The sequence below is a fragment of the Odocoileus virginianus genome, chromosome 31, assembly GCF_023699985.2.
Source record: "Odocoileus virginianus isolate 20LAN1187 ecotype Illinois chromosome 31, Ovbor_1.2, whole genome shotgun sequence".
NCBI classification, from domain to species: domain Eukaryota; kingdom Metazoa; phylum Chordata; class Mammalia; order Artiodactyla; family Cervidae; genus Odocoileus; species Odocoileus virginianus.
The window spans coordinates 7,111,734-7,137,893 of record NC_069704.1 but is presented as its reverse complement, the minus strand read 5'-3'; the positions used below and the strand labels follow the sequence as shown (position 1 = coordinate 7,137,893).

Genomic DNA, 26,160 nt, shown 5'->3' with positions numbered 1-26,160 from the left:
AGGGAGGGACAATCAGAACTCAGCATAGTGTGGAGAAGCCTCTAGCCAAGTGTGATTTCTTCCAGGCCTTGTCCCTCCACTGAGCCTAAGGAGGCATCCTTTGAGCCAAGGTATGCCGGCCTGGAGGAATGAGGATGCCGAAGTCCCTGGGGAACCTGCCTGGTGCTGCTGAGTCCTCCAGGGTCCCTCTGGTGGTCCTCCCCCACCACTGGACCCAGTGCAGGGGCCATGGGTATACTTAACCCGAATCTGTCTCTTTTAATCACCCTCCTCTAGACAGATAAAAGCTTTCCATAGGATTGCTCTCTCAAGCATTTCTCTGTGGCTTTGATACCAGCCATTAAACCATGGAAGGGAAAACAAAACAAACAAACAAAAAAAGGACCAGCTTCAACTTTTAGCTTTTAATTTTTTTTAGCCTCTTGAAAGAAACCAGATTGTTGACCTAAATTCCCCCTTTCATCCCCACATCCTCTCACCTCTGCTCGTATTCCCCTGGCTGAGGTTCCACAGCTAGTGGACATCCTGAAGTTGGAGGGCCTGAAATGGCCTTCCTTCCCCTCCTCCCCGCTCCTCCACGACCTTATATCCCCTTCAGTAGGAACCGAGGCAGGGACGTCTGAGAGACCTGAGATCTCAGAGTTACAGAGGGTCTCAGATGGGAGGGACCTCTGTGGCCATGTGATACAACCCTCCTATTTCATAGGGGAGGATTTGAGGATGCCCTTGGTGGGGGGAACTGCCCACCCATTGACCTACAGCAGCGAAGTGGCAGAGCTGGGGCACAAGAACCTTGACTGTGGGCTAGGAGATTGTTCCCCCTGGAGGAGAACACCCTAGAAGACAGCTCTGGCTTTGGAGTCAACCCAAGTGGGATTCCCCCACTCTCTAGCTAGGATCCTTGGAGGGAAGTCAGTTAGCTTCTCTGCACCTGTCCCTTCTCTGTCAAGGAATATCAGTCAAGCCCACTTCACTGGGTTCTTATGAGCATGGAAGGGGATGTCTGTGCTTAGCCAGGAGACCGCTACGTTGCCCGTTATTATTATCATTACGCTTGTCCCTTGGTATCCCCAGTGCATTTGTTCCCAGACCCACCGCAGTTACTGAAAGCTGTGGATGCTCAAGTCCCTTGTATTCAATGGCATAGAATTTCCATTGGTCTACACACTTCCTCCTGTGTACTTTACGTCAGCACTAGGCTACTTAAAATGTCTTATGCAATGTAAATGCCAGTGCATGTCAAGGTCCCCCTCGAGGAGGTCTGGCTTATCTGTAGGGGAACTGAACTTGAAATCAGGAGTCTTGAATTCCACTTCTTCCTCCCACTCAGTGCTGTGTGACCTTGGGCAGGTTGACCTCACCCCTCTGAGTCTGTTTTCTCATCTGTAAACAGCACCTATTACACAAGGTTGCTTGTGAGGGTAATAGGAGACATCTTGGCCCAGAAGCAGCTATACACATGCTCAATACCCAGCACGGGCTCCAGCTGGAACGCAGGAGCATCTCTTTCCTGGGAGGAGCGTTTCCTGTGAGGTGGCCACACCACCCACTTTTATATCCTAGAACTCCGTGCCCTGCCCACAGTAGGAGTTAGGCTGAGACCATGTGTTGTAACCAAGAAGGGTACTGAATTGAGTACAAAGCAGCAAACAATTTTAAGAAACTTGAGGGGGAGAGCTTTAAAAAACGTGTTGAATGATAGTATTATAGTTTGCTAGGGTTACCATAACAAAGCACCATGACTTGCTGGCTTAAACACAGAGATCTATTTTCTCACAGCCGTAGAGACGAGGAGTCTGGGCTCAAAGTGCCTGCGGGGTTGGATTTTCCGAGCCCTCTGCCCTTGGCCCGTATAGGACACCTTTCCATCCTGTGTCTTCGTGGTGTCTTCCCCTTGTAACTGCATCTCTTCCCCTTAGGACAACCATTATGATGGATTAGGGCCCACCCTAATAATCTCGCTGTAGCTTAATTATCTCTTTAAAGAGCTATCTCTGGGTAAGTTCGCCTTCTGAGGAATGAGGGCCTGGACTTGCACCTAGGAGTTTTTTGAGGGGAACACATTTCAGCCCATGGCAGATGGACGGGAAGATGGGAGGCAGTCAAGAGCAGGACAGCATCCTTGAAGAAAAGATGAAGAACACTGCGATATAGAATCTGGACATAAGCAAAGCGGAGTCAGAAACCCATAGGCCAGGAGGCTAGCAATGGGGGTTCAGATGCTGAAGGACAAAGCAGGGAGGCACCCCAAACTCCAGACAGCCAGCCAGGCCCGGGCAAGCCTCTGGTCCCAGTGAAGCGAGGCAAGTCAGGTAGAACCGGTGAAAAGCTCGTCATAATGAACTCTTAGTCCAGTTTTTGAGGCCCCAGGCAGGAGAATGACGTGGAAAGCAGCCTGTTTGCAGTTCAATTCCACTTGCTTGTGTTGGTGCTGTTGGGCTTACAGAAATGTTTCTGGAGGGGGTGGGGAATGTCTTCAGATAGCCCAGGATAACAGGTGTGGCACTTGGCACTTGGTGCAGTGATGTGATTAAGAAGTTGGGTCTGACTCCTGTGGACATGGATTCTAAGCTGTGTTGCTTTGGACAGGCCACTACCTTTCTGAGCCTCTGTTTTCTCTGCAGAATGGGCTGTGTTGGTAGTTTTGCTGTGAAGATTAAGTGAGAGGATTCATGCAAAGCACGTGGCGCTTAGTAAGCGCTAAACAGTGTGATTATATTAATAATCTAATGGTGCTCTTATAAGGCACAGAGCGATAGAGGTGTCCCCCCACTTCCCTTCTCTTGCCTTCCTCGTTTCCTCCCTCCCTTCCTTTATTTTATACTTTTAATGACAGACTCTCTGCAGCACCTGCAAGGTACCAGATGCTGTGTTGGATGTTGGGCATTTAGAAGTGAACCAGATAGAGATACACTCAGGAAGCAGACACTGAATGCGTAATTACCAAACGGATGTCTTTTAGGACAGGGAGGAGTATGGTGAATGGGTGGGAGGAAGATCCGTGGACACCTGGGCTGGAGTGGCGTGGTCACACAGCACTGCCCTGGGGCCGTGGCCGTGCAGGGATCCTGAGAGTGATCCTGACCCCAGAGCCCCGACAGTTCTCCCGCTGTGGCCCGGGGGAAGGTTTTGGGAAACTCCTTACAAGCCCTTCTGCGTTTGAACTTGCTCCCATTGTGCATGCCCTCTATCTCTGGGGTGAGATGAGACCAGGGAAAAAAAAAAGAGAGAGACAATAAAAATAAATAAACATTGAGCTTCTGCTGGGATACGCAGCCCTTTCACAGCAAATCTGGGCTGCCAGAAGACAGGGACACATTAGAGAGACTAGGGTTCACATGTCTGATGCTGGTCATGAGACCTAGGGCAGCCTCCTTCCTGGGCCTCCACTTCATCCATGCAGGTGCCCCGGACGTGTCATTGGCTAGTGAATGAATGGGTTCTGGCACTTTCATTGCCTGCTTCCACATGCTTATAGCTTTGAGGCAGGCTTATGCTAATTAGATTTAGATGGTGTGCAGGATTGCCTGTGGCCATTCCATAAGGATGTGTCCCCCGGGATCAACCCCTAGTACCTCTCAGATGGTGCCAGCGTTCAGACTGACTCTCACTGTTTCTTTCACTCTGTATCTACCTGGAGAACCGTGGGGATGGATGGGGTGGAAGGGTCCTGGCATTCACCCATGTCCTCCAGAGAACACTGTTCCATGTCTGGTTTGGAGACATACAAAGGATGTGTCCTCTAAGCACACAAGACTTGGCAATGGCGTGCGGCATTCGATTCAAATCAACACACATTTCTGAAGCATCTCCTCCTCACAAGGAACCATTCTCACAGGGAACAAAAGAGGTCTTAAACCGTAGCAGGGAGATCATTTACTCCCAACTCCTCCTCCTCATCAAAGGGAAATAAGGCCTGGCAGCCCAAGAGGCAGTGTGACCTGTCCCCGGCAAGGTCATGCCGCAGCCCGAGAGCCCAGAGCTCTGGTCCCAGGTCCCCAGGTCCCGGCTGGTGAAACAGCAGTGTCTCCCATCCAGCCCTCTGAAATGTGACTGCTGTTGATTGCTTTATTTTTGCACAGAAATAAATCCCATTCACCACTACAACCCACCCCCCGCCCCATCCCTATTGAAGTTCAGTGATTTCCTTTCACCACTAACACCCCAGGTGAATATTTCCCTCCGAACTTCTGAAGCCCCTTCTTCAAGGTTCTGGTTTCCCTTAATGTGTTTCCTCTTGGTTCCACTGAAAACCCTCCCTTTGCCCTTCCTCTCTGCCTCCTGGGGCTGGTCCTCCGCTCCACGTCGCAGAGTCTAGCCTTTCTTGTTGATTCCCTCTTTTCTCTCGACTACAAACAGAGGTGACCGAGGCCCGCGTACCCCAGTCCCAGGAAGGTCCTGACCTGAGGGCGCCCTACAGACGTGTAAACATTTTACCTTGCTACCCCAGCCAGCCGCTTTCCAAAGGCAACAGGAAAGCCAGGCCTGAGAGCCCCTGGCCAAACAAAAACCTGCAGAGAGAGGAGAAAAAGAGAGAGGGAGAAAGGATCCTGTGTCAGATGTGAATTTTCTCATTAGAAGAATTTTCTGTTGAAGGGGGAGGGGTTAGCCAGGAGAGGAAGAGAAGGTGGGCAGAGAAGTGGGATGTGACAAGGGCAGGGATTGGGGGGTGGGGGAAGGTCAGGGGGGCAGAGGGTGAAGTCCAGAAGCCTGTTCTCTCATACTTCCTGTAGCTAAGACCTAGGGAAGCTCATTCCAAATGTGGAGTCAGAGCTTTGGCCTTGGAGCGGTCGGTGAGGAGGTGGCTTTTAACATGCAAGTCTCATAACAGTAGCGAAGGCAAGGGGTGGGGTGGGGTGGGTTATGATTTCTGAGTCGAATTTGCCAGTAAATTTGAGGAGGGCTGGTGCTTTTTTGAGTCCTCATCCTACCAGCTGTTAATACATCAGTCACATTGTCTTTAGGGTACCCACTCTCTCTGCTGTTGCTGTATTTTGTTTTTAGTCCTTTCCCCCTTTTCATCCTTGACAGCACTCAGACCCTCCAGCATTTTAACAATGTACTCCCATCTGGACAACCGTGGTGTGCCAAGGACGGTATAGCCACTATGTCTTTTAAGCATGAGAGCGTATGTGAAGAAAGATACAGAGGAGGGGATTGAGATCCACGGAGGTGAAGCAACTTGCCCCGATGGACGGCCAATCATTGTTGTCATCAGAATTACCCTGAGTCCAAAGGTCCTGCTCTTTGTGTCCGGCCAAGAACATACTCTGTCTTCTGATTCTCTCTGTCCTTTATCCAGGGAGACATAAATACGTGCCTCTGATTCTATCTCACCTTTTCTCCCACTCTGTTCGGAATCATCCATGTATGCATTCGTGGGACACTTGCTGAGTGCCTGCTGTGTACAACCCATAGTACAAGACGCTGGGCAGGGTAGAGATGACCCAGCCCAAGTCATCATTCTCAAGAAGCGTCCTGTTGCGGGGAGACTCCAAAACCAGAGAGTAAATGTCCAGTTTCCTAAAAGTACAAAGAATTCAGAGGAGAGAGTGATTGTTCCTCACAGGACCATTAGGGAAAGCTTCCTGGGAGAGGTGGTTTCTGTTTTAGTCACCGGGAAACCTGGGATCACAGAAGATCCCCCGTGGACCAGGCATATGAGGGAAACCTCATTCATTCCCCTCCTTTTCTGGGGAGAGAACCAAGACCCACCAATACTTGGTGTTTCATCAAGGCCTGAGAGCATGTTGATATTGTAGGAGACCCTGGCCTTCACTTGAAAGGTGGTAGAACAGGGAATGGTGATAGTGGAGATGTAGGTGGACTTGGAAGCTTGGCCAAAACTACCATCCACGTCAGCTGCTAACAGATTTACACAAAGTCAAATTTTTTTGCCCCAGTACCCACAAAGAAGTACAGACTGTGCAGGCCTTCTCTATTGATTTTGCTGGAAGCTCTCTGTGCTCATTTGACGGGTGCTAATGGCAGAGGTACACTCAAAGTTATGGTGACCGCAACAATTCTCCAGCTGAAAGTAGGGACTGTCCTCCTAAATGAGCATCTTTTATTCATTCTCCTATCCCTCTCTCTCTCCTCCCACCTAGCCTCATGTATCATCGAACACTTAGAATACATTCTTAATTAGGAAGTCCTCTTCCCCATCCAACTGTTTGTCTGTGCCAAGGACACTGGGTATATTCCATAAAAGCTGGGAACAGGAGTTCATGAGAGTAAAGATAATTGATCCAGAGAGAATCTACTTAGTGGCTTCCTGGTGTTTCCAGGCTAAGTCTAGAGGTGTCTGGCTTGGAACTTTCCCAAACAGTCAACTGAAATTTGGGACAACCCAGGCAGGTGGTTTTATGCAGAGGGACCGCTGGTGACACTGATGGGGGAGAAGGAGGTAAAGTTAGTACCTAGGACAGTGATTGTAGGGTCTGATGGATCTAGGATCTAGTTACCAACCAGCTGACCTTAAACCATCCATCTCTTTGCCTCCTTCAATTTCTGTTTCCTCCTCTGCTAACTTAATATCATCACCGTGAGGGTGCTAAGTGGGTTAAATGAATTAATGCATATGCAGACCTTCACACAATGCCTCACTTGTGACAGAGGCTTGGTTTTACTTAATGATGGAGTCCCCAACATCTTTTTTATGCTAAGAGGATGCCTTTTACTTTTGAAAATATTAGCATTGATGTTAGAGGAAAGCAAGTTTGAATTGGCTCTCAGGAAATTTGTCAGTGACTGGGTAACCTAAAAATACCTTCCATTTCCTGGGTCTCAATTCTCTTAACTTTCAAGTGAAGGAGTTGGAATTGGTGATGTTTAAAAATCTTTCCAGCTCAGATAGTAAGTATGCCTGCCTTTCTTTGGGGGTGAATGTCAGAGCTAGTCAGGACTACTGTTGTGATACACGCTTTGCAGCCCCTGACCATCACTTCTCCAGGCAACGTTCCTGGCAGTTCACCACCGCTGATCATTGATGAGTGCTTGTGGCTGATACACTCCTAGTTATGGTGACTGTAGTCGGAGCTGCAAAATGAGCACCTTTTACTGATCATTTTCTCTCTCTGATGCTTCTCTTACCTCTCACTCTCAGCACACATGTCATTCTACACCTAAAACACCTTTAATTAAAAAGTCCTCCTCCCCATCCAACGGTTTTGAAAAATCAAAGATTTTCAGATTTTAATTATTGGTAGTATTACTGTTGTTTTCCTTAGCTCACGTATGTATTCTGCAAACAGATGTCATTTTTTGTGCGCCCCATACTCAGAACCAATCCAAGTGAAACCACATGGGCTAACGTTGTGGTCAGAGCCTCCCAAAGCCACCTCATCCATGCACGCCCTTCCTCTAGCCCTCACCTTGCCGTCAGGGTGCTCCGGGGGTCACCAGGAGGCCACTGAGTGCAGTTTGTAAACTTCCTCTTCTAGGACATCCTGATAGGAATTTTATCAGAAAGAAAGAACTTCCCCCTTCCTTCCTCCACCCTTTATTTATTCATCTTTTTCTTTTGGGGCTACATAGGGCTCTATGACAAATGTTCTTATGCCTCACGTGACCGAGGATGGGTCGTGGGCATTCACACCGTCAGTGACCAAGGCAGCAGAGACCCACGCTACTTTTTCTCCTTGAAGACAGACCGGGCCCGGCAAGTGACCACCATCAATGCCCACCGCAGCTACCTCCCAGGCCAGTGGGTGTACCTGGCTGCCACCTACGACGGGCGGCTGATGAAGCTCTACATGAACGGTGCCCAGGTGGCCACCTCGGGGGAGCAGGTGGGCGGGATCTTCAGCCCCCTGACCCAGAAGTGCAAAGTGCTCATGCTGGGAGGCAGCACCCTGAACCACAACTACCGAGGCTACGTGGAGCGCTTCAGCCTGTGGAAGGTGGCCAGGACGCAGCGCGAGATCGTGCTGGACATGGGGACCCGCGGCCCCCAGGGCCCTCTACCTCAGCTGCTCCTGCAGGAGAACTGGGACAATGTGAAGCGGGCCTGGTCCCCCATGAAGGACGGCAGCAGCCCCCACGTGGAGGTCAGCGGCGCCCCCGGCTTCCTGCTGGACACCAGCCTGGAGCCGCCGTTGTGCGGGCAGACGCTCTGCGACAGCCCCCAGGTCATCGCCAACTACAACCAGCTGCCGCGGCTCCGCCGGCCCAAGGTGGTGCGCTACCGCGTGGTCAACCTCCACGACGACGGCCGGGAGAACCCCACCGTGAGCCGGCAGCAGATCGACTTCCAGCACCGGCAGCTGGCCGAGGCCTTCAAGCACTACAACATCTCCTGGGAGCTCGAGGTGCTGGAGGTGAGCAACTCCTCGTTGCGCCGCCGCCTCATCCTGGCCAACTGCGACATCAGTAAGATCGGGGACGAGAACTGCGACCCCGAGTGCAACCACACGCTGACCGGCCACGACGGCGGGGACTGCCGCCACCTGCGCCACCCCGCCTTCACCAAGAAGCAGCAGAACGGGGTGTGCGACATGGACTGCAACTATGAGCGCTTCAACTTCGACGGCGGGGAGTGCTGTAACCCCAACATTACCGACGTCACCAAGACGTGCTTCGAGCCCGACAACCAGCATAGGTAAGACGGTCGCCCCCCCCCCCCCGTGGGTGTGGCTCCTAACGCCCAAGGGGCTTGCGGGAGTTTCCCAGTTCGCAAGGCAGACTGGACCAGGTAACCCCAGGACTGCAGGCAAGGTGGGGCTTCCCAGGTGGCTCCGTGGTGAAGAATCCGCCTGCCAGTGCCGGAGAGGCGGGTTGTATCCCTGGGTCCGGGAGACCCCCTGGAGCAGGAAATGGCAACCCACTCCAGTATTCTTGCCAGAGGAGCCTGGCAGCCTGCAGTCCAAGGGGTCGCACGGAGTCCGATACAACTTAGCCACTAAACAAATACGCAAGGTTAGTGCCTTACCAAAATATTTCTGCATTGTTTCCTATGGGCTCAGAGGGAGCTCTCGAGATCCTGTCTTCTCAAAGGGTTCAGAGTCTAAAACTGGATGACCTGGGCTGAGTACTAACAGCTGACGTTATAAAGCACTCTGCCATCCAGTGCAGTGGTCACTAGGCATATGTGACTGTTTTTAAATTAGTGAAGATGGAATGCAGTTTAAAATCCAGTTCTTGCGTTACACTAGCCACGTTTCCAGAATTCAGGAGCCACCTGGGGCTAGTGGCTACCAAACTGGACAGAGTCATATGACCACTTCTGTGCTAGCAGAAGGGTCTGTTGGGCAGTTCTGGTGGAGCTGGGGTGGGCTGGGGTCAGACAGACTGCATGCTTTCTCAGTCACTATGCCATGTCTGAATCTTTGGGACCCTGTGGACTGTAGCCTGCCAGGCTTCTCTGTCCGTGGGATTTTCCAGGCAAGAATCCTGGGTTCAGATCTCTTCCCTTACTTTGTGACCTCTTACAAGCTGTGTCCTCATCTGTACAATGGGAATGACAATGACACCTACTTTGTGAAGGTGCTCTGAGGATCAAATGAGGGCAGGCAAAGCAAGTCTCTTCTTGGGGCTAGCAGGTGACTCCCTCTCAATAAGTGCGTCTGCCGTTTCTTGAACAATAAAAGGCAGCATGTAGCATGCATAGGAGGTCAAAGAGGAGCAGCTGACTTGCAGCTTGAACATTTTAGGGAAAGCTTAGGTACAATGTGGACAGCACAGATTGAGTAGATTAGGCTGAGGGAGAAGGAGGATATTCAAGGCAGAGGAGCTTCACGTATTGCTGAGAACAGGGTGGAAAGGGTGGAGGGCAGATTTTCTGTCTAAACTCCTGACTTAGCCTCTGCCTTGCACTACAACTCTGACCAGCAACCCCCCAAAACACCCAGAGGTGGACCATAGATGATCGCCATTTGATATGGGACCCAGGGAAACTAGCTTTAAGTCAGAGAGACAGTCCGCATCCACTTTCCTGACTTCCCAGATTCATGCTGAACTTTTCCATTCTGTCCAGCTCACAGGACCCTGGCCTTGCTAATGGCTTGATTGGTCGGCTCATTTGCCAACCTCTGCGGGTTTTCTGCTGACTCTTCTCTTTATGTCTCTCTCACAAGAGCAAGGGCCTCCCATGCACCGACAAAATACCTATGTGCAGAGGAATGACGATGCTGGCAAGAGAATGTCATGCCTGGCCCCAAGCCAGAGAGCACGTCAGCTCAGCCTTCTGGCACCAGGCGGGCCCCTGGACTCTCACCTTGGCTCAGGATGGGGGCAGCCCGTGTAGGAAGAAGCCTTGGTGTGTGGCAGGTTCCTTCCAGGTCACAATGCACTTTCGTCTGTGCTCTCAGGCTTTGATGGCATTTGATGAGGATGACTAGCAGGGTTAGCATTTGTATTTGACTGATAGGGCTTTAGAGAGTGAAATGACTCAGCCAAGGTCCCAGGTCAGGAAAGACATTTGGCTAAATCACAAATGCAAGACTTCTGAGATGAATGTGATGTATGCTCTCCTGAGCCAGACCCCAGGAGTTCCTGGGGTGCCCAGATAGAGTGGGCATGGGAGGATGGATGAAGAGCCAGGAATACTGGAAGTCACTCATCTGTTTGTCCATTTATCCATTCATTCACTCATGCAACAAATGTTTATTCAGCACCTTCCCAGTGCCAGGAGGTAAGCACCCTTATCCCTGCTTTGCGGAAGGAAATCCAGGCTTCAGAAGAAGGAAGGGACTTACCCCCAGTCACTCAGCTAAGGCAGGAAGAGCTTAGATTTGAGTCTTGCTCTGTTGACTCCAAAGCTTCCATGGAAGGGGGGTATTTTTAAATCCAAGGAGCAGTAAGAGGCAGAGTCAAAAAGCGGGAGTGACTGGCGAGGTGGCTTTCCTAAAGCCTTGGGAGAAAACTGCTGAGTATGATTGGGTCAGGACCAAGGGCATCTGACCTCTGTGGTTGGGGTGCAGGGGCCGCGGGGCCCCTGGTTCCAGAGAGCTGACTATCAGCAGACAGTGCTGGCAGGTGCCAGAGGCCTCTTCTTTTCTAAGTCACGGGACCACATGTCCAGAATGTCCGTGAGCAGCCATGTGCCAGCGCTGTGACCACTCACACCAGGGCCTGTGTGTTTGCTGGCTGGAAAGTCCTGTGCCCCAGGGAGCCCCACGGGGGATGTTTCACCTCCTGATGAAGCTGGGGGAGGGCCCAGCATTCTGGCTGAATCAGCTCTCCTGTGTGCAGAGAGAAACCTCTGGAAGTTTGCAGAGAAATACTTTTTAAAAAAGTACTTGTGACTTTTTAAAAAAGGAGGGAAGGAAGGGGGGAGGAATAAATGAATGAAAAAGGGAGGAAAGGAAGAGAGAGAGGAAGCTAGGAAAGAAGGATGACACCTGTAATAGAAAATTAGATTGACATTGTCTTGATGATTTTTAATAAAGAGGTGAAGTTGTTTCATACACAAGGTATGCTCCTGCATTGCCTGCCTCCCTCCCTCCCTCCCTCCCTCTCTCTCTCAATGGGTGAAAACAATAAAGATAATATTTCAATTACTACTTCTCAATCTATGGTACAGAACCAGTTTTGTTTCCTCTACATTGCTGACCAATTCTTTTATAACATAACAGCAAAAATGAATTGCTATGAACGAAGTACCCCCAAGAATGGTGAAGCAGTGTCAGAGTTCTCTAAAAGTTTCTAAATGCTGTCTCTCTACTTCTATACTGATTGTGCCATAGACTAAAAAGAAGGGGTTGGTGCACGGCTTACTTAGAGTGGTGCTGAGTAAAATTCATCATCCTGACAGTTTATGTAGCAGTTCCTTCGTATAAAATAAGATCCACCAGTGATACAGCACTGCAGACTCTATCAGAGAATTACTGTTTCTTCTAACACTTTCGCAGTCATTCTTTGCCTACTAATCCTTTGGCCCCCTTAGTCCATGTTCTCAGGAGTTCATGTGTTACTGAGGAGTACTAGTCCTAGCAGAAGGCTACAGAAGACATCAAAATGCTATCAGATGTCAGACCTAGAAGCATCCTCAGAGATCAGTGAATCTAAACCCTGCTTCCCCCATAGAGGGAAGCTGAAGCCTAAGCTTGCACAGTCCATTAGTGGTCAAAGTGAGGTTGAGGATCCTCTAGGTTTCCGAGGCCCAGTCATCTGCTGTGGTGCAGCTTCTCAGGACTGTGCTGACGTTCTTGCCTCTCGCGGATGCCTGCTCCCCCGCTCTCTGACCTTGCTCTCTTCTGAGCATTTGGGTTCGTGACATGCTGAGATGAGGGAGTTTGGGAGAGAATCGGATAAGGGCTTTGGGTGTCCATGAGCCACTGCATAGCTATTAGAGCTACACTGGTCATGAGTTTTCCTTATTAAGAGGCCAGGATAAGGACACCTGAGTGAGGGTATGCACGAAGAAGGGGGCTGGGGAGTGGATGTGAAAGAGTGAACAGAGCACTGAGAAAGCTGGGCCACCGAGAGGATGCAGCCTCAGCAAGGGGTCGAGGAGGGATGGGATGAGGAAGGGCTTGTAGAATAAGGAGCCATTCAGTATGGCTGGGGTCCGGAGCATAAGCAGAAAGGGGTTCAGTTTATCTCATGAAAAACTCTAGCCTGCCTCTGTCCCCTCTTTCACTTCTTCAGGCCCTCCTTACTTTCTTCCTTCCCTCCCTCCTTCCTTCCTGTTTTCCCTTCTTTTCTCTTTATTATTTTTTTCCCTTCTTTTCTCTTTAAACGTTGAATGCTCCCTTTGTGCCAGACCCGTCCCTGCCCTTTTGGAGCTCACCATCCAGTAGATAATCCTGGCTACCCTGGCGGCTCAGACGGTAAAGCGTCTGCCTGCAATGTGGGAGACCTGGGTTCGATCCCTGGGTCGGGAAGATCCCCTGGAGAAGGAAATGACAACCCACTCCAGTACTCTTGCCTAGAAAATCCCATGGATGGAGGAGCCTGGCAGGCTACAGTCCATGGGGTTGCAAAGAGTCGGACACGACTAAACAGCTTCACTCTCTTTTGTTCACTTATCCAGTGGATAAGAGAGATGAGCAAGCAAGGCATCGTGATCACTGGTGTGAAAGAAGGACCCCCCCACCCCAGTCTCAGCCAAGAGGAGCTGCCTTGGAGGGGAAGCACAAGTCTTTTTATTGGACTGGACAGTTATAAAAAGACATTCCAATGACTCTTGGCCATTCTCTGCAGTAGTGGAGGCAAGCCAGGTAGGCAGGACTTCATCTGCAGCCATTAGAAATGTCTACAAATAGGTTAGAACATACTTGGTGCATCTTTTTATAAATGAAATGAAAAACCTGGGTGTTACTAGAAATCCCGGGTATCAGGAAATCCAGGGGCAGTTGACACATTGGGCCGGGCACACCTCATGGTGAGAGGATGCTGCAGCACATCCACCGAGTTCCCGGTGGACCCCTTCACACTGTGAGCTCTGGCATCGTTAGGTGAACTTCACTTGAACATCTGTTCGTGTGGAATAGGACAGGCAGGGAAAAGGAGACCTTCCTGACACCCTGCTGACAGCTCACAGGGAAACCTTTTCTTTGTCTTCCCTGCATTATTATTTCTAATGTAACAAGGGCATTCCCCTGGGGTCATGCTTTGTTTTTTTGGACCCAAGTGGGTGTTGATGGAATCTTTGGATAGGGCCGGAATAAGCCTCGAGGCAGTCTGCTTGACCCCTCTGCTAGTGTCTGTCATCCTCCTCAGTCTCTCCTCCTGCCCCTTATCTGAGGCCAGTACATGGTTTGCCTTCTAACGAGACCCTTTACTGGTTTTTCTTTTTTACTTCTTTTCTAGAATGATCTCACAGAGCATGTACTTTCTTCTCTTCCCTTCCCTGCACGTCTAACACTGTTGCATGGAATCAGGGACTCTGCGCTGAAATGAGTGGTGGAGTGGTCCAGCCCCCATGACCATAGATGAGGAGCGGTGATCTCCCAAAAAGGGCAGTGCTGACCCAGACCTCACAGAGAGAGGAGGGCCAAGCTGAGCACAAGTCCTGGGGTCTCATTTCTTCCTCCCAGAGCATTTCAGTGCCCTCCATTGCCTTGACGTCTTAGCAGCTGACAACTTGGAAGCATTCTGTTTAGGAAGGCTGTGTTCTTATTCATCATTCATATTTTGGTAAGGCACTTTGATATCCAAGGGACTGTGAAAAATGCCCTAGGGATTGAAGATATGATCCATGTCCTCAAGGTATCTGTATGCTGTGGTTTAATGACATTTTGTTATAGTCATTCAAGAGATGGCAGGAGAGCAGATGATTCACTTCCAAATGAGCCAGACAGATGTTGGACTTACATGAGCTCTGAGAAAAGGTGGATTCATGGCAGTTAGGAGCAACCAGGAAAATCTTTCTGGCAAAGAAGGTATACAAACAGGTTTCCAGCATTTGTAGGCTCTGGGGTGATAGAAAAGAGCAAGGTAGGAACAGAGAGATGGAGGTGGGCAGATGTGGGGAGGGTATAAGAAAGAGGTGGGATAGATGCTTGAGGCTTCATGCAGGTAGATGCTCTCTTTTGATCATCAGGTTACCAAGCTCCCACCATCAGACTTAGAAAGAATGAAAGAAGAATTCAGGGGAAACAGATTTGAGCTCTGACGTGGCAGCTTCTTAGGTATGCAAGTCTCTTAATCTCCTCGGGCCTCTATTTCCACATCTGTCCAAAGGGAAAAATAATAATAATGCTATCTGACCGCCAGGATCACACAATTGCCTCGAGGGTCACACAAAATAACATCCCAGAAAGAGTTCTGGGAAGAGTTAACCAGCATGCAGATGAAAGAAGGCATTGTGTTTTTTTTTTTTCTGTAACTTTGTTCATTCTTTTCCAGTAATCATGTAAGAGAAATTGCTTGGAATTTTATAATCAGAATATCGGAGTTTATTTAACGTGACTAACATTCATTAGAGCAGTAACAGCAGTCAAGCCTGGTGGAATGGAGAAATGAGGGGTGTTGGAGACTGACCAGCGTTGGAATCTTGGTTCCTTGTCTGCCTTGGCCCATCTTGCAGTAACAGTGACTTGGGTTCTCAACGGTCACCGTTGGGTGTGGCACAGCATGAAATGTAGATGGAGCCGTGGTGTGTGAAGCACCTGGGCCAGTGCCTGGCACATAGTAGGTGCTGGGAGGCTTCCCTCCCTGCCCCCAGGCACATGTGGGCTCCACTTCTACCAGCTTTGTCTTATGGAGACTGCAGACTCAAGAAGAGGGTCTGGCTGAAACTGCAGTGCTCACACTGAGGGCATTTGTTCAGATTACTTCCATTCTTAAAATACTTTTTTTTTTTTTAAGGACTGACCGCAGAATTGGTTTTTTAAATGAAGACCACATAACTTTTATCAAACTCACTGAGCTCACACACTAGTTTACTTTGAAAACACCCCGATGTCTGTGTTAGAGGATACAGCTCTGCAACAGGGGACGGTCCCTCAGTGTTGAGGGAGGTCATAGTGGGTGGGTTGCTGATTCAGTCGAAGCTCCTAGATTTTTTGACTGTATCCAGCCTTTATTCGTGCTTGAGTGTAGATATGCAAACACCCCATCCAGGCCCCCTGGGCCACGTGGCCTGGTGTCCTCTGATTCAGTCTGGGTTTTCCTCATGCCTTTCTTCTGAACAAAGCCCACCTTGACTCGCAGGTTCTGTCTGTGACCCATGAACACCCGTGACTTTGGTCTTTGAGAGCAGATTAGAGGGGTGATGGAGAGCAGAAGAATTGCTTGTGGCCCCTGAAGATGTGATTAATAAAATGTTCAAGACAGTGCGGAAGAGTGAGAGATTGGATAGTCCAGACAATAAATAAGAACACAAGTTTGAGAGACAGAGGGGATGTGAATCAAGCCACTTACTTTTTCTGTGACCTTGAACTAATCTTTTCCGTGATCAGAGACTCAGTTTTCTCCTCTGAAAAACCAGGAATGAAAGTAACGTTGGGTGGTTTTAGAGGATGTCACAGAAGTATACCCGGTCAACCCTTTAAAACAGCACCTGGGACTTAGTGAGCGCTCAAAGTAACAATGGTCGTTTGGAGATTTTCTGTCTCTGGGAGACCTTCTGACCTCTGACATGCACATCCCCCAGTTCCCAGCCCCTCTCGGATCCTGAGCCCTCTTGCTAGAACCTCTGGGCTGGACTGGGAGTTGGATGTGACCTAATCACTCTGTACTACCAAGGGCTCTTGGATTTTGACACCCATCGATTCCATTTTTAAAAGATTTCCTTTACTCCCAAGGCCCGGCATGTACGAAATGCTAATGTATTCACTTTCCCAAGAGTTAGACAGCAGGTCACATGTAGTGTATGCATTCCCACCAAAAAACACAGGCCTGTCGGGGTCCCAAGGATCCTACCAAGGAATTCACTTGTGCACATCCTAGGGAGGGGGCTGGAAGCCAGGCCGGTGCCCCCAGGGCTCTCAGGACCCCACGGGGCAGGGTAGAATGGAGCTCGTTTTCTCCCTGCTCCTGGGGATCTGGCCACAGCACACCCACCTGAGAGTTTCCAGGTGAAGGTTGGACCCTTTCCTCCGAGACACACTGGGGTGGCCCCCGCCAGGTGGGAGCTGCTCACTCTTTCACCCCTTTCCTAGACATACATTTCCACCCCCAGTGCCCTGGACAGACAGATGGAGCGCATGGTGCCCTTTTGAGGGCCTTAGTGGGAGGCGGCTGGGTTTTCTCCACGCTGTGTTTGGCTCGGTCAGCACTCTCGTTTTCCTTCCTCCGTCCACTGGTGACACCAGCCACTCGTCACAGCCTCAGCGCTCAGCCAGATGCCCTTCCAGGTTAGGGAACGGAGCGGCTGGACTGTGAGGAAGGGCTGAACAGACCCCAGTACATTTTGTTTCCGGGAAACACGTTTCCCTCGATTGATTTCAGCCCAGCTGGTACCTGCCGGCTGGCAGCTAGCCAGTTTTCCACCTCCTGAGAGGGAACCCCCCCACCTCCACTCCCACCTTCTGCAGACACAAAACCACTGCATGGACCACAGTATGTGGCTCGTGGGTTTGTCTGTAGGCATGGAAGAGTCTCCTGTTCATATTCATGAAGGGATGCTTTCTTTCTCCATCCTTCTCTGCTTCTCTTTCTCCCTCTTTCCCAGAGTCTACGTCATTTTGTGGGTTTGGTGACGATGCGTGGCATGCGAGGGGGATCATGTCCTTCATTTCAAGCTTCTGATGTTCATTGATTGAAGCCTTTTTAGAGCTCAGCCAGCCAGCCACAGCTCTCAGACTCGAGCTTGGCTTCTCGCTACTAACCACTGTTGATGGCCACCGAGGCCAGTGGTGACGTCACTCCACCAAAGCCTGGAGTGTCTCAGAATCTTCCAGAGTGGGCAGGAAGGCAGACATGAGGGAGTTTGCCTGTGGATTGGCAGAGCATGCGCAAGGAAGTGACTAGATCCTTCCAAGTAACTTCAAAGCCACCACGGAATAAATCACTTCTCTGACTTCAAATTCTGCCTCTCTGTAAAATGGGGGAACTGGAACAGATGAGCTCTGAGATCTGTTACCTGCTCAGGCATTGTAGTCCAGGCTTGTGGGGACTGGGACTAGAGGGGAAAAAAAAAATGGAAGGGGAGAGGTGCTGACTATTAAAAAGTACAAACGCCTTGACACTGGGGACATTCAGGGAAATGAGAGACAGTCCCTACCTTCAAAGTATCTGCCAGTCCCCATATCTAATTGAGCAGGGCAGGTAGAGAGTAACAGTGAAGGAACAATTATACTCTGTGACAAGTTGAAAAAAAAAACCCTCCCACTGTCACCCCGGCCCCGGTAGAAGCCTCAGGAAAGAGCTCCACCTTGAGCAGCCTGCCCCTCCGCTCTTTGCTTTTCTCTCAGGCCCCCGAACGCAGCATCCTCTTTCCAAAAATCAATTTGAATTTAATTCTACTTTGAACAGCCTGACACAGAGTGTCATGCTTTCCAGCATTGTTTCCCCATGTTCGAACCCTGACTTTCACATGACCCTTGGAGAGCTGTCTCTTTTTCTTTTAATCCCCCAAGAGACCCAAGTTTGTGGAAGTTACTAACTAGGCTTGTGCAGGATCATCCAGAGATGATATACGTCTATGAGAGATGACACTGATCTCCTAGAATGACTGGGTAGTTCTTACTTTAGATGCGTCTATGATTTGCCTAAGGTTAGGTGATCTGTCTCTTGTGTTGTTGGAAGAGGGGGTTTGCTATGACCGATGTGTTCTCTTGGCAAAAAATCTGTTAGCCTTTGCCCTGCTTCATTTTGTACTCCAAGGTCAAACTTGCCTGTTACTACAGGTATCTCTTGACTTTCTACTTTTGCATTCCACTCTCGTGTCTGACTTTTTGCAATCCCCTAGACTGTAGCCTACCAGACTCCTCCATCCATGGGATTTTCCAGGCAAGAGTACTGGAGTGGGTTGCCATTTCCTTCTCCAGAGTATCCTCTCAACCCAGGGATCAAACCCGGGTCTCCCGCATTGTAAGCAGATGCTTTACCATCTGAGCTACCAGGGAAGTGCACTATGATGGAAAGGACATCTTTTTTGGTGGTGTTCTAGAAGGTCGTGTAGGTCTTCATAGGACCGTTAGGTTCAGCTAATACTGGGAAAGATCGAGGGCAGGAGGAGAGCGGGGCAACAGAGGATGAGATGGTTGGATGGCCTCACTGACTCAATCAATGGACACGAGTTTGAACAAACTCCAGGATATGGTGAAGGACAGGGAAGCCTGGCGTGCTGCAGTCCATGGGGTCGCAAAGAGTCGGACACAACTGAGTGACTGAACAGCAAGAAGGTGATTTGTAGGGGCCCAGACTAACACCCAGAAGCTGCCATATTGACCCACATTGAAAATAATGTCATTCTTGCTCAGATATCCCCAACTATGAATGTGTGGGATCAGTCTTCACATGGCTTAAGTTTTAAATGGTTAAAAGTTAGAGTGAAACGACAGAGTCTAGTGAGATCGCCGCCTGTCCTCAGAGCTCAGTGGCTGCTACAGCTTGCAACACAGAGGTGATTTGTCTTTATTTGACTGAACATCAAGTGTAAGACCAACCACAGGGCTGTCGGCGAGCTGTGTATATCCTTCTCAGTGTGGTCAGTTGTATTATTTATCAATTGTGGTTTTGATCCTCTAAGAAGAAAGTGAGGGGGTAGAGAGAGAGAGCTGAGGGCCCTGGAACTGTGCGTTGCTGTTGTGAGAGCAATGATTAGACATGCGATCACCATATCACCGTCCTTGTACTTTTGAACATACCATCACAGTTCAACTGTTGGTCTTCCTTACAGATCAGGGGATTCTTCAAGTTTCATGGCTTCCCTGAAAATTAGTAAACTTGGAGTCCCTGGGGCTATCAAAGCAGAGATTGTTGAACCCCAGGAGAAGATGTTAGGAGAGTGATGGTTCATTCGTGTGGTTTGGGGTGGGGGGTGGGGGCATGTCTAATATGTGTGGGCACTCTGCAAGGTGCTGGGTTTGCAATGAGCGTTTCACAAGATAGGTGTGGTTCTGCCCTCGTGGAATTTCCTGCAGGTAAATAAGTAGCTAGCTGGAGAACTGCTGCTGTGGAGAAGTCCAAGGTGCTGAGGGGAGAAGGCTCATCAGGGGTCAGAGTCGCTTCTAGGCTGGGTCTGGAAGGATGGGGCACATTAACCAAGTGAGTGGAGCTGAGCTTGCCAGGAACCAGTGTCAGGTGTCTGACCCTCTGCCTTCTGCTCCACAAGTCTCTAGAAGCCTTTATCAGAGTGAGAAATGAGAAAAATAGGAGCTGAGTTGTTCCCGATAAAAGGTATTCCTTTTAAATTGGTGTCCTTTATTCTGAGATTATTTTATTCCTTCCTTCAGAGACCTACATCAGTCCCCATTATTTTATGGTATGAGGGACAGCATGTATGGGAGTTTCACCTTTTGAATGCCGTATTCATTTGTCAGAATGAGAGATTGCTACTTTCACGTCAGTTTTTAAGACAATCCAAAGATCTGAGAACCTGCCCATTGATCCTCCCTGCCTCTCTGAATCAGCACCTTCCTCTCCTCCTGTCCATTTCCTCAGGATTCTCAATCCCAGCCATCTCCTGGTTTCATTAGGACTCTATCCTGCAGAGAACTGCAGGCCCGTGATTTTCCTGGGGGTGGACCTTGACCTTCCATGTGACATGACAGCCCCAGAAAGACAGAGTTGGTGGATGGACCAAGAGTTCAGGGCAGCAGTGAGGGATGGGAGTGGGGGGTTGATCTGTAGAACCTGAGAATCATAAAAGAGCAGCACTCCAGTAGACCTCGTCAGAACCCAGACCCATCATTTCACCTCCTCTCTCTCCTGACCGCACCAAACATCAGATGATCCTGGTGCGTAAATACCTCTCCTCCTTAGACATGCTCACATCTACTCGGTTTTCTGCAAGCCACTGCCGATGCCTTTACTTTCACCCCTCTTCTAGTCCATCTTCCAACATTCCTCCAGAAGGCTCTCTGGAAAACATGAACCAGATTGTTTTGTTCTCTTCCATAAAAGTCTGCCAGGGTCTGCGTAAAGCTTGCAGAACATTGCCCATCCTCCACAGCCTGGTGTACAAGGCCCTTCCTGATGTGGCCATTGCTGACCCCGCCAGCTGCCTCTTGTGAAATTACTCCCGGGGTCCCAGCTTTGAAACCAGAGGACTTGTTGTGTCTTCCTCTTCTTATGTGTTTCTAAGCCTCTTTTCCTCTGCCTCCCACACTGGGTCCAAGGCGTATTCTTCCCGTGAAAACCACAATGGTATCTCCCCCCGGCCTTCACCTGGGTAAATGCCATCCTCTGTGCTTTCCTCACATTCAGCACTCGCTGTCCTAACACAGATCAGAGGCAGAGGTAAGAGACTAATGGTTAGAGTGTGTGGGATCCAGGAGACCAGAGGTTGTATCGTGTGACTTACAGCCTAGGAGTGCCAAGGAGGGTCTTGGGAAAGCGGTGTCCCCCCCACTGAACCCTGGTTTCTTCCCCTGCAAGTATGGGAATACTCATACTTAACACATAAGGTTTCTGTAAAGCTTCAAAGAGACAATTTAAAAAGGGACTTAAGCAGTGCCAGTGTGTATAATAGCAAACTCCCCCAAATGGTAGGTTTTATTAGTATTATCACATCGTGTTGTGATCATCTGATAATTTGTCCTGCTTCGTTCATAAAACTGCTAGCCCTTTGATAGAGAAAAGTGTTTCTCATTCATATTTTATGCCTAACTTCTAGCTTAAAGTATAGTATAGGATATAATCTCAATAAGTGTTGGAGAATGAAAGAGAAAAAAATGTATCATATGCAAGGAGGAAGGAAGTTAAGAAGGAAAGAATGAAAGCAGGCAGACAGGAATGGAGGGAGGCTGAAGGATAGATAATGAAAGAATGACTCATTCAGTAAAAGAATTTAAAAAGTGATCAATTTTCAATTGATCTTTGATTGCTGCTGTTGCATTTTGCTTAGATTGCGTGTCAAGGTCCATATAAGAGTTATCTTTGAAACCAATCATTCAGGATTCTGAGAATTTAAATCAACTCTTTAAGTGTTTTTTCTTTACCCCTTCTTATACACAAGAGGGGCAGATTTAGGCATTTCTGGCAATGAAACCAAGCGGGAGAATAAAATCCAGATTATTAGTCCCCTTGGGATAAAAGTACAACATCCAGGTTTTAGAACTGGTCACAGTTTGGAGAAAGCTTGTTATTTGGAACAAGGATATGGATGCAATAAACATTCTGAGGTTTATCTTGTTTTAATGACTTGTGTTGAGTGGCTTTGATCTCTATATTTGATAATCACTTTCAAATGGTCTGGTGCGTTCTGAACGTGGAGGAGCGCCCCACGGACTTGAGATCTTCCATGGGAATGACAGGCTGCAATCAGAATTTGGAAATGGGCAATGTTACAGGACTTTTTCTGTGAGTTGTAGAGATGGGGCAGCTGCCTATTAGGAAGACAAACACGTTGGTCCAGTGAGGGAACCAGGGTACACTGATGGGATGGAGACACGATAAACATTGGGATCCAAGGCCACTTTCTTCTAGTTCCATAGTGATGATGGTGGTGTAATCGCTAACTTGTGTCTGATTCTTGAGACCCCATGGACTGTAGCCTGCCAGGCTCCTCCATTCATGGGATTTCCCAGGCAAGAATGCTGGAGTGGGTTCCTTCTCCAGGGGATCTTCCTGACCCAGGGTTTGAACCCATGGCTCCTGCCTTATAGGCAGTCTGCTGCATGGCAGGCAGATGCTTTAACACTGAGCTACCAGGGAAACCCCTAGCTCCATGAGCGAGTTAGATAAAGTTTTGCATCTTAGGGTTTTTTCATGAGTTGAGCAATCTTTTAGGGACATTCTTGTGTACTACCCCTTTGGATTTTTATATTCCCGTTTCTAGGTTGAATTTTATAATCCCCATTTTACAGAGAGATTGAGTCCCTTCTCCAAGGTCACAGGGTCACTTACTAGAAGAGGGAGGATTTGACCTCTATTCTATCTCTGTCTTAAAATATGGCTTTTTTTTTTTTTTTTTTCAAAAGAAAAGTAAGGCCAGGGATGACAGTAGTTAGGTAGGTCTTGGTGTATAATGCCAGAAGAAAATAGTGAATACAAAAATGTATCACAGACTTTGACATATGTATGCCCCACTGTCATACCAACTTCATGAAGAATAGATTTAAGTCCAGGACATTTCTGTCTAGAAATCCATCTGAGAACATTTAACCATGTAATTAACAGAGTTTTGCTGTGTAAGACTGTCCTCTACCTGCGCTACAAGGAGAGTAAAGATCTAAGGTGTTCCATTTAAATGTTGTTGTTGTTGTTCAGGCGCTAAGTTGTGTCCAATTCTTTGAGACCCCGTGGACTACAGGATGTCAGTCTTCCCAGTCCTTCACTAGCTCCCAGAGCTTGCTCAAGTTTGTGTCCATTGAGTGGGTAAACATTATGCTGTCATATTTAAAGAAATTTCACTTTTTAAAAAAAAAAAATGAGTTTTTCTGTAGCACTCTGCTGTGCTTCCCCTTAATCTGAAAGAGCCTCTAGCTTGGAAATAGCCAGTTCTCAGCCAGGAGCAGCTCAGACAAACCCTCTTTGAATGGACGGTATTTACAGATGGGCAGCACCATTCCCGTCAGTCGCCTGTGCCCATCAAGGGCCCCGGGAGCAGGACTTCGGCTTGGCAGTCCTCAGAGGTCTCAGCCATCACTTGTGCGGTGGGGAGTCCATTTGCTTTGAGTGGTAATAGAGACACAGTCTTGACCTGAGCTCACTGTACCTTGCCTGTCACCATCTTGAAAATAGGAAAGCTAGTGCCTTATAGTCTAGAGTTGGAAAAACTTGATGCCTTCATGACTCTGTTGGAGAGATTGTTGTTGTTGTTCTGTATTTTGAACGCGGTTCCCTTTTGCTTCTCGTTCAATAAAACAGGCCCTGACAGCCCTCTCATTGAGATTATTACCGAGTTGTACCATCTCAGGCCAGTGCATTTAGGAAATATGTTGTTGGCACTCACCAGGGAGTGAGATGCATAAAGAAAATATCCTAATGACAGTTGAGTTGAGAGAGCTTTGATCTCCCTCCAGGACTGCTCTCATGGCTTTGAAATGTAGTTCTGGCAGAAGGGGGAAAGCCATGAGAATGCCTTGGCCGGGCCCCGTCCTGACACTGACATTCCAGGGGACCCACAGCCCTCACAGGAGGAGCCAGGTACAAGGGCCGCGAGGGAAGAAGAGAGACACCAAGACACCTCTCTTGACAGGCAGTTGGGAGAGGATCTGAGTGAGGAGGGACTTTCCAGCTCAGCCCAGCGTTTCCCAAGCTCAGTTGGTTGTGCTGTTATTTGATTTTTGGCAGGGGCAGCGGTGGGGCGGGGGAAAAAGGATTATGGTCAAATGTGTTTGGGAATACTTCATACGCTCTCTGTCTTACTCCCATTTTGTATATTAAAGGCTCTGAAAATTCTTGCAATTAAAAAAATATATGTATTGAACCTTGTTTAACAGAGCATGTCCTGAAGCCATCTGACTTGGAAACTCTTTTTTCCTTTAAGTGTGCCGCTGCTTCTTGTGGATTTAGCCTTCCATAGCCCTCGATTTTTGGAAAATGCTGGTAGTTCACAAGCTCACGGAATAGATGGGGACTCAGAGCTGCAACCTAGGCAGCCGAGCACAGTGGGAGTGGGCCAGAAATCCAGGCGCTGAGGTTCTGCACAGGGGTGTCCAGCTGAAATGGAAGGTGGATGCTACAGTCCTCTCCACACTGTGCCCCCTTGCAAGGAACTATGCCCCTGCCACCTCGAAGGGAGAGGTGACTTTATTAGTTGGTACAAAAGTGCTATCATACATAGGCTCATGACTAGAGGCCTTCCACTCCTTACTTGACGCCTTGGGCAAGCCACTTCACTTCCCTGACTCCTGGACTTCCTTATCCTGTTTTGAAGTTACACAGTTTATGAGTGTGTGTGCGCTGAGTCACTTAGTTGTGCCTGACTCTTTGCGACCCCATGGACTGCAGCCTATCAGGCTCCTCTGTCCATGGCGTTCTCCAGGCAAGAGTACTGGAACAGGTAGCCATTTCCTCCTCCAGGGGATCTGCCCGACCCAGGGATGGAACCTGCGTCTTTTGTATTTCTTGCCTTGGCAGGCAGATTCTTTACCACTGCATCACCTGGGAAGCTCACCAGAGAGGTGCTCAAAAGCTGCCAACCAGAGAGAGCTCTGTCTCTTGAAGGAAAGTTGTCGGCGATATAGAGAGGATAAAGACGCGGCTTATAAGTTTGAAGCTTATTGCAGGCTGATGGAAAGTCCATGAGGATAATCCCGATTGGGATAATAGAAACTAGAGTCAAAATTAGCAACCTCTGAGGAGGGTGAAATCATTTTCAGCTAGAGGTTGATTTTGTTGATTTTGGTGTTGCTAATAATTGTCCTTGTAATTAATATAATAGTAATATCGCAATACAAATAGCCCCGGCTAATCAATGAATGCCTTCGAATGTGCCAGGCACTGTGGGAGGAACGTTTTCTTCTGCCTCTGGTCCGCCTGACAGCCCTAAAGGGTGGAAGTCATGGCCCCATCTTACAGGGGAGAGTGGTCAGGAGCGGACACGTGGCGTGTAGTACATGTGAACGGAGCCTAGCAGGGAGGGTAAGAATTTAAAAGGCTGAGATTCAGGAAGAGGGCTTGTAAGGCAGAGAAGAGAGATGATGGGCATGCTTCAGGAACGGGCATCATTGGGCAAACCCAGAGGTTCTTGGGATGAGGGAAACTGTAAGAACTTGAGTGGGAGGTTGTGGGGAGGAGGAGAAGATTGGGTGGTAGGCATGAGACTCTGAAGGCTGAGACCAGAGAGTGACCCGGAGGTGGGTTTTCCCACTAGGAGGAAATAAGGAAAATAATCAGAGACCAGAAAATGTGGGGTGGTGGGGGCAGGTCTGTGCCAGGATGGTGCTGAGCTGGCTTGGTCCATCCCTCTGGTAGCCCCATGAGCTAAATAGCTGAGACTCAGAGAGGCGAAGCAACTTGCCCGTGGATCCGGGTCTACTGTCCAGCCAAGTAGAACCTGCACATAAATTAATAAACACACAGAGTTTGGGATTTAGATGAATTGGGGGTAGGTAATTTCTTTTTTTAAAGAAATTTGGCCAATTTAGAGTGTACCTAGGGGACCAACCTCCCTGTGGTAACAAAACGGAGAGCGAGTGGCCCTCAGCAAACCCTTCTCCTCCTCTTAGCACCTGTCTCCCTCAACTCTGAATGGTCCTTCTCAGTGTGACCGCCTGTGCTCTCTCCTCCATCCGTCTACAAAGGGGATGAACAAAGCTTTTCTTAAACATTAACTGTTTTTGGCAGTGCACGGTCTTTGTTGCTATATGCGGGCTTTCTCTAGTTGTGGCAAGTGGGGGCTACCCTTGGTTGCGGGGCGGGGGCTTCTCTAGTTGCAGAGCAGAGGCTCCTGGTGTGTGGGCTTCAGTAGTTGCGGCTCGTGGGCCCTGGAGTGTGGGCTCAGTGGTTGTGGAGTATGGGCTTAGTTGCTCCGAAGCATATGGAATCTTCCCGGACCGGGGATCAAACCCGTGTCCCCGGCTCTGACTGGTGGATTCTTACCCACTGTGCCACCAGGGAAATCCAACAGACCTTAAAGAGATGGAGGAAGAAGTTAAATACATGGACTCCTATGCCCAAGATTTTCCCCTGATACTTTCGGGAAACACCTAGCTTGGC

The 26,160-nt window shown here is 49.0% G+C and overlaps 1 protein-coding gene across 1 annotated transcript in view; it reads left to right on the top strand.

Moving 5' to 3' along the window:
* The window catches only part of PAPPA (pappalysin 1), a 259,266-nt gene that overhangs the window by 26,520 nt on the left and 206,586 nt on the right, over positions 1-26,160 (top strand). The window contains exon 2 of the mRNA XM_070459199.1: positions 7,537-8,599. Coding sequence (XP_070315300.1) covers positions 7,537-8,599 — 1,063 coding nt within the window. The remainder of the gene's footprint in view (positions 1-7,536; positions 8,600-26,160) is intronic.